Source organism: Emydura macquarii, unplaced genomic scaffold, assembly GCF_026122565.2.
Source record: "Emydura macquarii macquarii isolate MOO-44397 ecotype Brisbane River unplaced genomic scaffold, CSIRO-AGI_Emac_v2 contig_554, whole genome shotgun sequence".
Taxonomy (NCBI): Eukaryota; Metazoa; Chordata; order Testudines; family Chelidae; genus Emydura; species Emydura macquarii.
Window position 1 is genome coordinate 7,242,039 of NW_027130691.1, and position 15,462 is coordinate 7,257,500.

The 15,462-nt window shown below is 37.1% G+C and overlaps 1 protein-coding gene across 3 annotated transcripts in view; it reads right to left on the reverse strand.

Moving 5' to 3' along the window:
* Window positions 1-15,462, reverse strand: part of SBNO1 (strawberry notch homolog 1) — a 51,133-nt gene that overhangs the window by 13,781 nt on the left and 21,890 nt on the right. For all 3 annotated transcript variants that reach the window (XM_067539651.1, XM_067539650.1, XM_067539652.1), the window contains 19 exons: window positions 14,131-14,292; window positions 13,286-13,421; window positions 13,101-13,206; window positions 11,552-11,705; window positions 10,198-10,380; window positions 9,828-9,925; window positions 9,510-9,661; window positions 8,834-9,031; window positions 8,269-8,439; window positions 7,987-8,156; window positions 6,079-6,210; window positions 3,581-3,716; window positions 2,688-2,800; window positions 2,510-2,581; window positions 1,855-1,954; window positions 1,011-1,085; window positions 540-686; window positions 356-450; window positions 8-100 (listed from right to left, as the gene is read on the reverse strand). In XM_067539651.1, the coding sequence (XP_067395752.1) occupies window positions 8-100; window positions 356-450; window positions 540-686; window positions 1,011-1,085; window positions 1,855-1,954; window positions 2,510-2,581; window positions 2,688-2,800; window positions 3,581-3,716; window positions 6,079-6,210; window positions 7,987-8,156; window positions 8,269-8,439; window positions 8,834-9,031; window positions 9,510-9,661; window positions 9,828-9,925; window positions 10,198-10,380; window positions 11,552-11,705; window positions 13,101-13,206; window positions 13,286-13,421; window positions 14,131-14,292 (2,493 nt within the window). The remainder of the gene's footprint in view (window positions 1-7; window positions 101-355; window positions 451-539; window positions 687-1,010; window positions 1,086-1,854; window positions 1,955-2,509; window positions 2,582-2,687; window positions 2,801-3,580; window positions 3,717-6,078; window positions 6,211-7,986; window positions 8,157-8,268; window positions 8,440-8,833; window positions 9,032-9,509; window positions 9,662-9,827; window positions 9,926-10,197; window positions 10,381-11,551; window positions 11,706-13,100; window positions 13,207-13,285; window positions 13,422-14,130; window positions 14,293-15,462) is intronic.

The window sequence follows — 15,462 nt, forward strand, 5'->3', positions numbered from 1 at the left end:
TTCTCACTTGTGAAGATAAATAAAATCCATCATCTGGTCCAGTTTGCTCAGCCCAAATCTTAGTTGCCTCTTCCCAAGACATTCCTCTTTCTACACTGATCTAGAAGGGACATTAAAACAAGGATGTTTAAACAACATGTTTTGGAACAATTACTGAGATTACATAAAAGCAATTCAGTCAGAATGGTTAACAGTGCTCTTTACAAGATGAGGAACTCCATTCTTTGAGTAACAGGTTTATAAGCCTCCCTGGTGCGATGCCAATTCTCAATTTAAGAACTGAGAAGTTTCAAATTAAGGATTTTTCAGGGCAACTGAAGCTATGGCAGTTTAAAGAATAATGGAATTAACTTACTGTGTATAATTCTACATGTCCAGAGGTAGAGTATCCTGGAGTTAAAAACTTCTTAGCATCTGCCTTTCTCACCTTCTCATCCCCAGAACCCAGATCTTAAAAAACCCAAGAACAAATGGAAGAATTTATATAAAGAGAAGCAGATTAATGAGCAAAAACACATTAAGACATTTGATTTACTTACCTAAAATACCCATGTCATATCTTCCATTCTTTTTAGCATTTTGTATAACTGCATTTAACGTATCAGAGAAATACTGGAATAAAGCATTCTGCTGATGCACCTCCATACCTAGAATTCTATTCAGGAATTTTCCTATATTGTTGTAATCTAAAAAGAATGACATATAATGTATGAAGTACACAGCTAGGAGAGAAAATTTTGATATAAGCAAAGTCCTAAACTAGAATTCAAATGTTTTAAAAATTAACCAAAATCAAACTTCTCAAAAGGATCAAAGCAAAGCATGCATTTTTAAAATAAAGCATACATTTCTTAAAGAGATGAACTTGAAATCTAGACTTAAATCAATTAAAAAAGTTTCAGGTCCACATTTGCCCCCAAATCTCCCTGCCAGGATTGTGGTTTACAATCACAAAAGTGATTTCTGATTTGACAAATTATACATCAGATACACCAAAACCAATACAATACCTTTATCAAGTGTCAGAATTCCTGAGCGGTCTTCTACATTTATTAGGCCCACACCTATTAATCCTTGCCGAACATCTAGGAGGAGAAAAAGTTACAAGGCCTGAAGCCACCTTTGTCTTGCCCCCTAAATAAGCGTATCACATTGCCAAGAAAATGAAAATAGCTATGAAAGCAATATGTGTGTTACCTCTGGGGCAGCAGATAACCCCTCACTCCTGGCCCAAAACCAATTCCAAAGTTTTGCAACCCCATATATATAATTTGTGACTGATCCATGCATGTGCTAGGAACTCATGATACAAAGGGCTTAGCTTCTGGTCAAATCAAAACATGGGTAGGGAGGAATATTAATGTTACTACATATATGATCAACAGAAAAGCAAAATAAGCTCTTTTAAAAAGGTGACAACCAGGCAAGTTTTTAATTGTTGCTAGTACTGTGGTTAAATAGCCACAACCAGACACGACTGTTGTCCTTCCTGAAATTGGTACCCGTTACAGGAAAACAGAATTTAAAGAGAATTTAACTTCACATTTTCCTATGCATACAATAACCATATATGTTCACAAACATTTTTATGAGAATTATATTCAGCTGTGTTTATCATGGGAGACTAGATCTCACATTTGGGCTAAGAACTAGTACACAAACTTCATAAAGTAATCTAAACAAATTAGAAGAATTGTACTCTCTTAATATGAACAGAATTAAGCCACCTGATATCCAGAATAATTCTCTAAATTTATACCTAACTCACCAGCATTTAGAAAAACGGGGAATAAGTGTTTTTGAGAAAGGATGACCAAACACTAAAGGGATTAGAAAACAGTGAATTACATTTACCTTTAAAGAATTCTCCAGGATAGTCAGCAGGTGGGGACACCATTGGGGAATCTAAATTCACAATGGATTTCATGACTATCTCCAAAGCATTTCTGCCATACTGCATTAAGAAAAAAAAAGTAAGTTATTATACAAATTTTGCATATAGGGTTAAGCCTCTGAACTATAGTATGTATGCTGGTATACACTGTAGGTTAAAGAACTATTTTTAACCCTTGCCTGAATATAGTTTTTCCATTCACAATCCAAATTGCAAAAAAACTAAATTAGAGCCTGGAGGAAGGAAAGGGGAACAAACTGAAAAATTCATTAAAACAAAATGCATCCCTATGGTAACTGCCCAGTCTGTTAATTTCTCCTAGCATGCTTACTTCCACAGGTTCAAGATGCTCACCATATTAACTGAAAGGCAGCAAACTGTTTAAGATTAAAACATGGAACCTTTCTTGGTAGATTAAGTCCTCCATATGTGTTGTAATTTTACATGGCACTTTATAAGCAGAGTATGACATTCCTCCCCAAACAGGCAGAGGAAGAAACAAAATACAACAGTTCAGGAAGGGTTCCCTCCACAGGCACAGGTAGCTATCCATTTTGCCCAGTAAAAGTATTGTTGCAATCTGTATTTATTCAAATAAAACTAAGGAGATGTCACCTTGTTGTCAAAGTTGAACCTGCTAAGGTCTCGAGTTTCTGTTGCTCTTCTGTCACCGTGAGTGAGAGCCCCCTGTCAAGACAATACCTTTGTCATTAAAATATACAAGAGATCCCTGTGCTGAAAAATAAACTATGCACACTGCTGTAACTGAGCTGTGTGTAACAAACAATCTTACCAAGCTCTCTAGTCTTTTGGCAACTATAGATGCAAATCTTTGCTCTCCTGCCAATTCAGAAATTAGGAACACATACTCTGGAGCAGTAACTTGGTTTGATCTGTGAGTTCTTCCTGTGCATTTAAAGTGGGGGGAAAAGAAAAAAAGTGTTACAAATCCCAACCAGCAGTACCACAGAACATTTGATGGGAACGCAGAACAAAGTCTCCTCCAGAATTGTAAACAAGCAATTAGGAGACATGGAACTTTAGCCACACAGACTTAATTCTTTCCTAAGCAAAGAGTCAACATGATAGGGATTTGAATCTTTTAAAAAAATTCAGAAAATCATCCTATTTATGTACCAGTTTTAGATACATCTTTTAGAGAGAAAAAAGTAACTGCTATATACAAAGGGGAACGTTTATGGATGCACATACTATGACACAAGGTACATTACCAATTTTGCTTAGACTTTTTACACTATGCCTACAAACAGCTAAAAATTCTACTGATGGTCATAGACAGTTGGCCTTATTATGAGTTGGGCAGAGGGTTAGAACTTAAATATAACTAAAACTAGCAATCCTGCGTCTCTATTAGCAAAACAACATTTAGAAAGTTGTTGATTCTGCTGTAAATACTGTAAAACCGTGTGCACATTAACAGTAACATTATCAAACAACACTCCAAATTTCTGATTACTTCATGAGGATGCACAGTACACACAAAACAACTAAAACAATTAATTATAAATCTTTGTATACAACATCATTTTAATTCACCAGAATTAATGAGACATAACACACAGCACCTAACAAACAGAACCATATTATACCAAAATTAACCATGGACATGCCCAATGCAGTTGATTATTTCTGAACTTGATGAATTAAAATACAGAAGTTACTCACCAAATTGTTGTATTGCTCTATCTGCACTCCATGGTAACTCCAAAGTCATGTGCACTCTCCGCCTCTGATTTTTAGCTCTACGATCCGCTTGTAATGAAATACCTGAGCTGGCAGCTTCTGAGATGATGGCAATGTTCTTTTATATAGAAGAAAAAGATGCTAGTTAGCAATAAATTTGATCTGTGAAAATACAGCTGATTTTGGAATTGCCAATTGCTATTTGACTGGAGCTACACCACTAGTTTTGGTATTTGTCAGTTGGTGGAAGGGGAAATCAGCTTAAGCCTCCTTGTGTTTAGGTTAAAAATGCTACAGAGGCACACAACTCTTGAGATGGGGAGGGAGTTATCACTTTACTCTCCCAGCAAATCCCTGTTGCAAATGGAGAACAGCAGAGATCTGTATCCAGTCATGCCAGAGGAGAAGCTGTTGTGATGTGGGCTAGCCCCTCATGAAGGAGAAAACACTATAGCAACTGAAGCCATTTTCCTATAAGGTGGTAGCTAACCACAAGCAATATAAAGTATAAGGCTGCTGCACTGGATAAGGGGCACCTTGATCGCCAAGTACAAGACAATTTTGGCATTTGGTCTTCTCACGTAAAAGTAATCAAATATTTATAAAATAGGATAAAAGATTTAAATATTTACATGAAACTTGTAACAAAACTGCAACAGCAAAGTTAAGGTACAACTCATTCAAACCATTTAGTGAGGTGTACTATTAAGGTAACAATCAAACTAAAAAAGAAAAGAAAAAAATAGGCTCTCTGTAGTCTGAGGGGTTACTTTTAACAGTAGTCAATATAAAACTTTCAGATAGAAAATATGATTCTTCAAGTTGCTCTGTATGAATCTGACAGGACTGTGTGTATAGGCAATGTGGAGCAGTTTTACTTATGAATACTGTAGGTTAGATTAATTAGAATGTTTACTGTATGAATATATTGGTTTAATTTACTAGCAGGCTGTTAGGAAAAACAAGCAAGAAGGCAGGACAATGGCTCCATATTAAACACTTGGGGGGGGGGCGGGGGGGGGAAGAAATCAAGAGAATGCTTGAGCTATTAAATGGGAACATCTCATCTCCTTAGCTCCAGCCAAGTAGCAGCTTGTTTTGCCAAGGCTGGGAACCAAAAGATCTCTCAGACACACAAGGCAGGTAAGATAATACATTTTATTGGACCAGCTTCTGTTGATGGAAGGTACAGGCTTTCAAACTACACAGAGTTCATCAGGTCTGGGGGTGTTCTTTCCCCAAACCTCAAGAATTCTGTGTTATTTGAAAGCCTGTACCTTCCATCAACAGAAGTTGGTCCAATAAAATGTATTACCCTAATTATCTTGTGTCTCACATCCTGGGACCCAAATGGCTACAACACTGCAGAAGGCCTACTAGCTAGCAGTTAAAGTCTCTCAATCCAGAGTGGAAGCAGTAGTTGACAGCTGTTCATGGGAGGACAAACACCAACCTGAGACCTGGGGGTATGAAGAAGCTATACCTTCCTAAGCTTCCAGAAAGATGGCAAGCCTTTAGATAAGATAGACATACATACAGAACTTTAGTTTCGAAGCCCCTTTTCTCATTTTGTTCCTACTGTTAAATACTTTGATTAAGAAGGCTGTTTTGGATCACTAATGCACTGGTCAGAAGCTCCTAAAGGCAAGAACCACAGGTACCTGAACCCAGCCAAATCTGTTGGGGGTAAGTATCCAATCCCTATTTGAATGTTGCTAAATTCTTGGTTTCAACAATATCCTGTGGGAATTAATTCCAGCCAGATTACATTGTGTATAAATAAGTATTTCCCTATCAGTTTTGAATTTCCCACATTTCATTGAATGTTCCCCTTTGTTCTTTTCTTATGAAACGAGGACAGAAGCTCCCTATCTATCTTCTCTGTACCATTATTTTACATTTTTATTAGATCTCTTAGTCTCCTTTCTAAGATCTGTAATTCCAAATTTTTCAAAATCTTTTCAGCCTTTTTTCATGAGTTTTCAATGACAAGTCACTCATTGCCCTTCCCTGTATCCTTCTACCTCTGCAAAGTCATTTTTGAAATGGAGGTGACAAGTATGGCTAGTATTCCAGATGAGGTATTTATAAACACAGCGGGGGAGCAGAAAAACTGCTTTTTTTTTTTTAAATGGGCATTGTATCAGAAGATTGAGTTTTTAGAACCGTCAATTTGAATTTGATTCTCCCCTTTTACATAGAAAGGATTATTAAAACGAATGGTTAAATTCTCATCCCCAGATCAAGAAGTTCATTGACCTTCAGGGCATGCCGTAAAGTTCAAGTATTTGACAGAGCTTTTAGGAGCAAAACGGGTATATGCTTCTGTGGATCGGTTAATTTCCATTATACTCTACTGCTGAAACTAGTGTTTAGAACTGCATGTTTTACAGTCTGAGCAGCTATGGTTTGTGGATAGACCTACTATAGTTTCTCACAAACATTAAACAATTCCTTGAAATTACATGGACGTAGTTTACCTTGTCTCCATCCATGAATCTCTGCTTTTCTGTGATATTGAGAATTTCAACAGGCACATCAAGTTCAGACCTTGACTCATAAGATATGCTGCCATCATCATTGCTTACAACTCTCCCTTTGCGGCCTGTCATCTTTAAAACAAAGGAATATTTGTAACCTTTATCATAGAGATGCTGAAATTATATAACATAAAATTACTTCAAACATCAGTGCTATGTATTCACATGCTATCCTTACAAGTCACTCACTGCAAGACAGCAAACTGCAAGTATCCAAAGACCAAGATACATTTTATAACAAACTGTCTGGTTGATGCAATAATGTGCAGCACAGAATACTGCTATTTGGGAATAACCTTAAGACTCAAAAAGGCAACCCAATAAAACAGAGGATATGTGGAAGAGATGGAGGACCACAGTTTTAGTACCCTTCAATGCTTGATGAAGGAGGCATCATTAGTAGCTAAAGCAGTGGTTCCCAGCCTTTGTGGCTTGAAGCCCACAGAAAACATTGTTACAACCCTGAAGGGCCACCAGTCTCCACCAGCAGCCCTCCCTCCATCCCCACTGCAGACAGATAGGACTTCCGCAAGAAGGCTGACTCCCTCCTCGCTGATCTCCTGTCCCCCTGGTTGCAGCAGGGAAATTGCACATGTCCTGTAGCCCCACGTGCTCCACCTGGGTCCCTAGGCAGTGGCTTCCTTCTGCAGCCAGGGGGAAGGGAGATCAGTGCTCCCCTCCCTCTGGCTCCAGCAGGGACACCAGCCCTAGGGACCCAGGCGGAGAGTGTTGCTGTGCTCCCTACTACAGCCAGGGGTAAGGGAGCGCTGATCTCCCATGCCCTGGGCTGCAGCAAGGAGCCCGCACCGGTCTTTTAGCCCCACGGCAACACGTTCTGCCTAGGTCCTTAGGCAGTGGTTCCCTTCTGCAGCTAGTGGGAGGGGAATGGCAGGCCACTCTGAAAGCCCGCGCAGGGCATAGGTTGGGAACCACTGAGCTAGAGAATTTCACACTACTACTATAATCAAGTTGTGGAACTCACAAGTCTAAGGGCTTGGCTACACAAACAAACAATTAGACAGCAGCAAGGTAGGGTGTGAATTCACCATGCAATAACCTGCCACGGTATAACTGTCTGTGCAGACACATTAACAGTGTGAGTATTCCATGGATCAGCAGCTAGGAATACCACAGAAATGATGCTTATAACTCCAGAGGGGAGGAATTAAGTGCACCAAAGAAAGGAACTAGAACTCAAAGAACTTCACTGAAGATAACAGGGTCTCTTCTGGACTAAGGGAACAAAAACTGTCTGCTGGATAAACAGATAGCCTACAGAAGACATGGTCTTAGTGCTGGTGGGTAAAAATGTTACCCCTTATATGAAGCTTTACACACATGCCCTCCCTGGTTCTCAACTCCACTCTGGGTCTTTCCTGCCTGGATTTTTTGAGAGAAACCTGGAGTAAAAGGAGAATAGCACAATCAGCTTTAGCTAAAATGCAGCTAGTCAGGAAATTAAGAAACAGTAGAGACGAAATACAGAAGCCAGTATTCCTCACCCAGTGAGGAAACATCTACTAACAACCAGTTTAACAGAAAAATCAAATCTTAGAGATTTTTTCCCCAGTCTTTACCTATTCAGATCCTTTCTCTGCACCTTGATGGATTATTCACCAATCTTTACATTTTGTTCTATAGCATTTGGAGTTATAAAGGACCTATAATCTCAAATCTCCAAGACTAATATGACTTACCTGTCAGCTTAATCCTCTAAAACGCAGCTCACATCACTACACATCTTGAAAAATAGCTATACCACAACCAGATTTCTAACATATGCATAAATATTGAGTGAAATGGAGGGAAACGACAAATTCTTCACTTGCAGTAGTCATACTGGCCTACCTCAGCCACATTCTCAGGACCACCGAGTTCATCTATAAGTTCATCCAATGTATTAGGAGGAAGGTCTTCAGCTAGTTTTTCCAGTTTATCAAGCAACTCTTTTTTCATCTGCTGGGCTCTTTCAACAGCATCTTGACTTGTTACAAAGCTGCTATTAGTGTTACTGTTAGCTGAAAGAAACAGACAAAAACAATTCCTTAAGAAGTTAAGCTTTTTAAATACTTTGCAATTGTTGGAAAAAAGTAGAGAAACTCCAAAGACACTTCTAACAACCATTCATACCTGATGTATTGATACTAGAAGTAGTGGTAATGGCAGCGGAAGAAAAACTGCTAGGTCGTTTTGATCCAAGACCGGAAGCTAATAAGGCACTCTGAATGGAATCTGGGTCTATACTTTTCTTCTTTTTCTTGTCTTTATTTTTCTTATGGTCTTTTCTAATTAACCAGGGGTCTGAAGTTAAAGAAAATATTAAGTAAATTCTCAAGGCATCTTCAAAATAAGTCACTCCTCCACTTTCCAAAAAATTAACTTTCCTAAGTACAATGACAAATTCTACATGTCTTTCATTCGGTTAAATTCTGGGGCATTAAAGCAGTTTAAAAATAGCTTTTAAAAGACATGTCAAGTATAGCCATCATATGTCAACCAACAAACATAAAATAACAGTTTTAGAACTGTTTCATTTCAGGACCAATAGAAGAACCTATTTCTACAAATTATACATTTATAACAAATACCCTTTATTTTGTCTCATGCTAAAGTGTTTTAAAGAAAATTATATTTGACATGCAATATTCAGAAATACAGCTAAAATACTTAATGAAAAGTATCCTTGTTATCTTACCATCTTCATCATCCTCACTGGATTCATCTCTGAATGGGTTGAAGTCGTCGTCATCTCCAGAACTCAAAAACTTAGAGCTCTCATTGTCACTTTCTTCATTGTCTGAGGCATCAGACTCGCTTTCACTCTCATCGGAACTGCTCCCAGCAAGGCCACCCGTTTTACGCACTTTCTTGGCTTCTCTGGTTATTTCCTCACCTGTTCTCCCCCAAGATAAGAACATGAATTAGAGATCTGTAGTCTTTTTCCACAACTTGTCTTCATACCTCTGCAGGAACCAGGAAAAAATGAAGCCTCAGTACTGAAATGGGGTTTTTGGATGCATCATCGTTGAAAGTACATCAATTTAACAAAGAAAATAATACAATTTAGGGAGCTTGAAAAAGCTAATCTTTGTAAACCTTTACGTTTTGGTGACTCACAAAGGTTGCCGCTTTCCTGCATATCTATACTATCAAACAGATAGGAGGAGTATGATTTGCTCCTCCAGTAACCAGAGTCCATTAACTGTCCTAATCATTTCAATTTTAGATTCCATTAATTGTCCCAATCGTTTCTATCTGCCATCTACAAAAAGATTATTCTACAAAGAATCTTATTCTGTGCAATTCTTCAAGTGCTCCCATTACTCAATAGTAAAATAACAAATACATAAAAAGAATAGCTTGCACTTTACCTTTTCGTTTCTTTATTTTGTTCTCCTTGCAAGGACTGTCCCTAGGTGAATTGTTATTACTTTGAGCAGTCAGATCTATTCCCAGCAAACTAAAAAGCTTCTTCCTGTCAGGAGCTGGGAAGTGCTTCTCAATGAGAGACTGCAATACTCCTCTGTGTAAGGAAAAACAAAATTAAGACTGAATGTTCCTCAGCACATTTTTCATCTATTAGCTAAGAGAGAAATAGTTATATAGTGACTTTTCAGTTTCCCCCCCCTTTCTTTGTCACTAAAATTCACTCAGACACACTGATACAGTAACAAAAAAGGAAGACTTACTTTGCTGTGGAAACAAAGTCATTCAATTCACCACCACCTTCCTCTAAAGCTTCTAACGTTCTTGCTTCTCCTGTGGACTGAAGTCCAATAACAACACACTGTTGAGGGAAAAAACCAAATACAATTAACACAAAGCCCTGAGATTCTGATTTTAAAAAGCATGTATATTTTTACTTATCTTGTAAGTCAGACAAGCAGGGATTCGCAATCAAGAACAACCTTAGAAATGTGAAAAGCACAGCACCACACACACCTTCAACACACGTAAGAATTAGAAACAAAGCCATTTGTAGAAGTAATCTGCAGGATACTACACTTAGAGAAAGGTTTCCTAAACATTCTGAACTACAGCCAGACTTAAACAACTTACTTTCCCATTCTTGATTTCTTCTCGAGCTAGCTGTACCACCCTTCTGACTTTGGATGCTATGCAGAGGTACTTGAAAAATCTCTGGTGGGCTGACCAAAATTGACCCCACATAGACTTTTTCATGCGTTGCTCTGCATCAATAAGATCAGCTGCTTGTTGAAATTTCTCTCTGGCATTTACCCACTGAAGAAGAAATCAAACATTTTACACACCACACATTTCAAGTAGACAGTAGAGACATTCTACTGTCATTAGATAACAGTCAAAGAAAGATTAAACATGTCAAGTCTATTACAGACTTACTAGATATGAAAAGCAATGGTGGACAAGGGAGTTCACAATAACGAATAGCACTCTGACAGAAGATCCAACACCAAATACATATATACCAAAATATTTCATGTATGTGAGCTAATTAAATACTGGGCGTTCTGAAAACATAAATAACTGCCTGCCTGCCAGAAACTAAGGACAAACTATAAAAAGTGGCTATTCTAAACAGGATAGTTTTGTGCAGTAGAATTAATGCTATGAAGTTTTGAAAATTTAACACAAAAGTTTGCTCAAGGTAAGCATTTCAGATATCAAACCTGAAAATAGACTTCCGAGAGCATTAAATGCACCTTTATTGTAAATATATCATAACATCTCAACATGGGCCTTGGTATTTACACATGCAATTATGTACATTATTTGTTCCATCCAATTATCCAATATAAAGAGATATCCATTTCTATATTTTTCAATGTAGAAAAATTGTATTAGTTTCTATAATTCACTTAACTCTTGGCTATTGCAGTGGTCTTTTCTGGTTACTTGGCTTACATACACTAACTACAACTTCCTTGTTTGTAGAGATGGCTCATTAAAATTATATTAAGAGTTATTTTGTTTATTTTTTTATTACAATTCAACTCAATTTGAACTAAATTTTCATAAGAAATTAACTGAATTTGATGATAATTCCTTCTGAAGATTAAAAAGCTTGAATTTTTAAAGAGATAAGTCATTCACACTTGTAATGCACAAGATTGGGAATAAGTAATGTTGTATAAATCTTGAACGATGTTGTGATTTTGTAATGACTCATTTAAAAATGTTTCTGAAGTAAATTCCTTTTGACTTTTATACTCCAAAGTCGGAGCAACTCTGTTCTCCAAGGAAAGCCACAAGTAATGGAAACTTCATACTAAAGCAAAGCTAATGGACTTCATTCTTTTCCTATGTCAGCAACATATGCTATATAATCAGGACACTACACCTAGTCTGACAGCACATGATCTCCATCCATTAAGTTCTCAGCCTCTACAAGTTCAAACTATCATGAAGTTTTAAAAAATGAATATATTCTTACCAGTTTCACAGATTTATTATACATTTTAATGTAGTTCTGTGAAAGTAGAACTTCTTCAATTTTGAAGGTCACACCTGAAAAGCTTAACTGTCTTGCTATGTACATTCCTCTCAGTTTCATATCCATAGCAACTATTTCCATGGCACCCACACCTCTGAATAAAAAAAACAAAAACAAAACAAAAATATTAAGTGGTTTAGAAGTAACTAGCATATTTAAGTGCACTATGAAAAAATAAGAAACTAATATTTATTCCATACAACCAATGATTATATACAAAAGTCAGGAAATACTAGAGATCAGGTTTCATTCACAACCCTAACTCTGCCCTTTTGTGAATATGCACTGTAACATGGTCATGCAGACAATACTCAGAGCATACCTCTCAAATGACCTGGATACATGGATAGCCACCTTGTAATTTTTTTCCCATTTTTATCCTTGCACTAATTTCATGCTAAAGATACAGTATTTGACAGATTTTTTAAAAATAAACTTCCCCAGAGTGTTTGATGAGTGCGTTTTCTGTTCATTTAGTTACTCTGATTTGTACTGGCACAAGAGGGAAATTTGGCTCTTAAGTAACCAGGTACTATAAGGTCTTTTCAAGAGCAGCACAGCCTTAGGGGCAGTCAGGCTGAGACAATCAACTATGAAGTTAACTTAGCTGCAAACTTGCGCCTATATATTCAGTATCACTCTTTTGTTGCATACTTAATACCTAGTATGTTTTACCAGTATAGTCTATTTTGTATTCTTCATATGACTTGTGAACAGGGTTGGCCACATATAATACAAGATGATACACAAGAGGATCTAAGGTTTAGAAAAATGTCTGAAATGTAATATTTGAGAAATGCTATGACCAGGTGACAGGGAATTAAATTGTTAGCAAACGTTAAGTTCACACTGTTTTGTATGGAACTTCCCATGTTTGTTTGTTTTTATGTAGACGTTCTGGAGTGTGAAGTGCCTATTTTCTTTAAAAGGTCTTCTGGTTTTCATTAAACAAGGAACAGTGTAAATTCCATAATCTGGAACTATCTGGGCAGGGACCACCAGAAAACCCTAAGTAGCAGGACTACTTCTGCTGATGTTACAAACCATGCAGCAGACCTCCAGAATCCGTTTGCTCCTTCGGTACACTTTTTTTTTTTTAGCTAAATCTATCCTTGTATGAAGTGTAATGGGTGTGTGCATTATGTATTTTTCAGGAGGATCAATGAAATCAAAAACAGATTTCACTACAACACCCAATTGCACTGCTCTAATTTAAAACCATTCTACCCAACCTTTTTCAGATGTAGAGGTGGTTTAAAAAGTTTTAGATTTTCTTTTATTAAATGAAAAAAAGTATGTCACCCCAGCTTCATTTATTTCTTCATTTTTTGCTAAAAAGTTAAGAAAGGTTCACTTTTAGGCACAGAACAAGCCTGGAAGAGTTTCAGGAGAACTAGAAGTGACTGAAAACAGGGTTGAAATGGAAAAATGGAAATCATAATGCAGCCACAACTATAGCTGCTCTTGCTATAATTCTTTAAGACATTACCTTCTTTCAACAGCCTGAATAAAGTCACTGAATTCCCTAAATGGGGTTCCTTCACCCCATATTCCCAGACGGTTCATGTATGCCATATTTCGCGGCTCAGATGCACCTGAAAAGAAGAGCACATGCTGTACCAATGCCAGTAAAAAGTCAGTTTTCTCTAAACATCTGTATTAAGTAGTACTTACCTGTGGCGCTAGCATAAACCACTCTAGCCTTCGGAAGTTTATTCTGAAGTTCCAACACAGCTAAGCCGGTCTTTGTTGGTTTTGAAGAACCAACAGGACATAGATTCTTAGCTTTGTGACATTCATCAAATACTATCTGAACATTAATTAAGGAATAAGTATTATGCCATTCCAGTGTCAGTACAGAACAGGGTCTTTAGTATAGAGTTTTTAAATTGACAGCTAATGAAAGTAGAGAATTCACTGCAACAATCAATCTTAATTAGTAAATGTTCCACACAGACTTCAGTCAAACAATCTGACTAGTTTTTTTAAAAAGCCGTATCAAAACATTCAACTTTAAACTACCCAAATACACAATTAGCATAGTGTTCATGTATTTTCTGAATGAATTTTCTTAAAAATGTTATGGATTCTCCCAACATTTTATAGGAAAAAGCCATAAGAACTAGAAAGAAATTACATACAATTTAACCACGGGGTAAGGTTTCTGATGACCATACTCCAGGCTCATCCTGCGACTTAAAGACCAAAGTCTTGATTCTGACCTCATTCTGGTTTATATCATTGTAACTCCATTAAATCTACTGAAGTCAATCCCTCATTTACAACACAAGACCAGAATCAGAATGCTAGTTGGTCACATGTACAGCATGCTACACGTTTTGAATAAAGACTTTAGAAAATGTTTCTGTAGATTCTGCCAGATTATATAGTTTATATAGTTTAAAATAAATGAAAAACATCCTTCCTAAAATAGAACAGTCAATAAAAATGTACAAGATTGTCTTGCACCAAAAGATGTGTGTTAAATATGGTTCAATTATACTAAAATGAAAGGATACAACCCCATCAAAGTCATCGCTGCACCAGTGGAGAAGCTGCTTTAACCTGGTTTTGTATTTACCACCAGACTGACTTTCACCAATAAGAGAAGAGTATGTTGCAAAAATTACACCTTTCTTTACACTCCCATTATGTTTGGAAGAAATTTTTCCATATTTGAACTGCAAGAAAAAAAGAAAGTTACATTTTAGTGTTACAAAAATTAATCTGTCAGCATCTTAGTCAAAGAGAGACACTCAATAACCCCAATGAATGCTTAAGGAGTGATACTGACTGAAGCACTGATTCTGCACGTATCACTGAAGACATTAGGTCTTCAATTTCAAAATCTTCAAAATTAGGTCTGAATTTGCATCTGGGAATATGGTTAAGAGGACAGTAGGGTGTGCTCTGGTAAATGCATCATGGAAGGTATAATCTTCCATGGCTGTAGATTTTACAATATTCCCTTAATTTAGGCGTTTCCATAGTGCAAAGCCAAGATGTGTCATCATGAGTCAGAAGCAATCCAGAATTTTAAGTTTAACACAGCATTTAGCCAATAGATCAAATGTATTTATAGTGGCTTCTGTAAGTGAATCGTCTTAACACTCTAAAAAGCAATGATTTACTTATCTGTTTCCTAAAGTCACTGGTCCTACAATGCAGACTTAAAATGATTTTGCTTCTTCCTTTAAAGTCAGACAGTGACTATGACCAGTAATGGCACTTAGCCCTTACATAGCAAGGCATCAGCTGTACAGCTAGCCATTTATCATTAAAGAAAATTAAGCAAAAAGAAATGCCAAACTCAATAGAAAAGTGGAAGCAATATTCTCTGCCTCGCTTTAAAAGAACTTCTAGCTAGAAGTCAAGGGCACTGTTTATGCTTGAAGTTAGGTATATAGCTAATTATTCGCAGGTTTAGGGCCTACCTGAACAAAATCTACATGGCACTTGGAACAACAGAAATGTAAGGCTGGAAGGGACCTCAAGAAGTCATCAACTCCTGCCCCCTGTGCTGAGGCAGGACCACATAAACCTAGATCATCCCAGTTTTTAAAAACCTCCAATGTTGCAGACTCCGCAACCTCTCTTAGAAGCCTATTCCAGAGCTTAAACTACTTTTAAAAAGTTAAATATTAGGAAAACCTTTTTAACGAAAATTTCCCTTGCTGAAGATTAAGCCCATTACTTACTCATCCTAGCTTCTGGAGATGTGGAGAATAATTGCTCTCCATCTTCTTTATAACCCCCCTTAACATGTTTGAGGATTATTAGCAAGGTTCCCCCTCACTCTTCTTTTCCCAATACTAAACATGCCCAATTCTTTTAACCTTTCCTCATAGGTC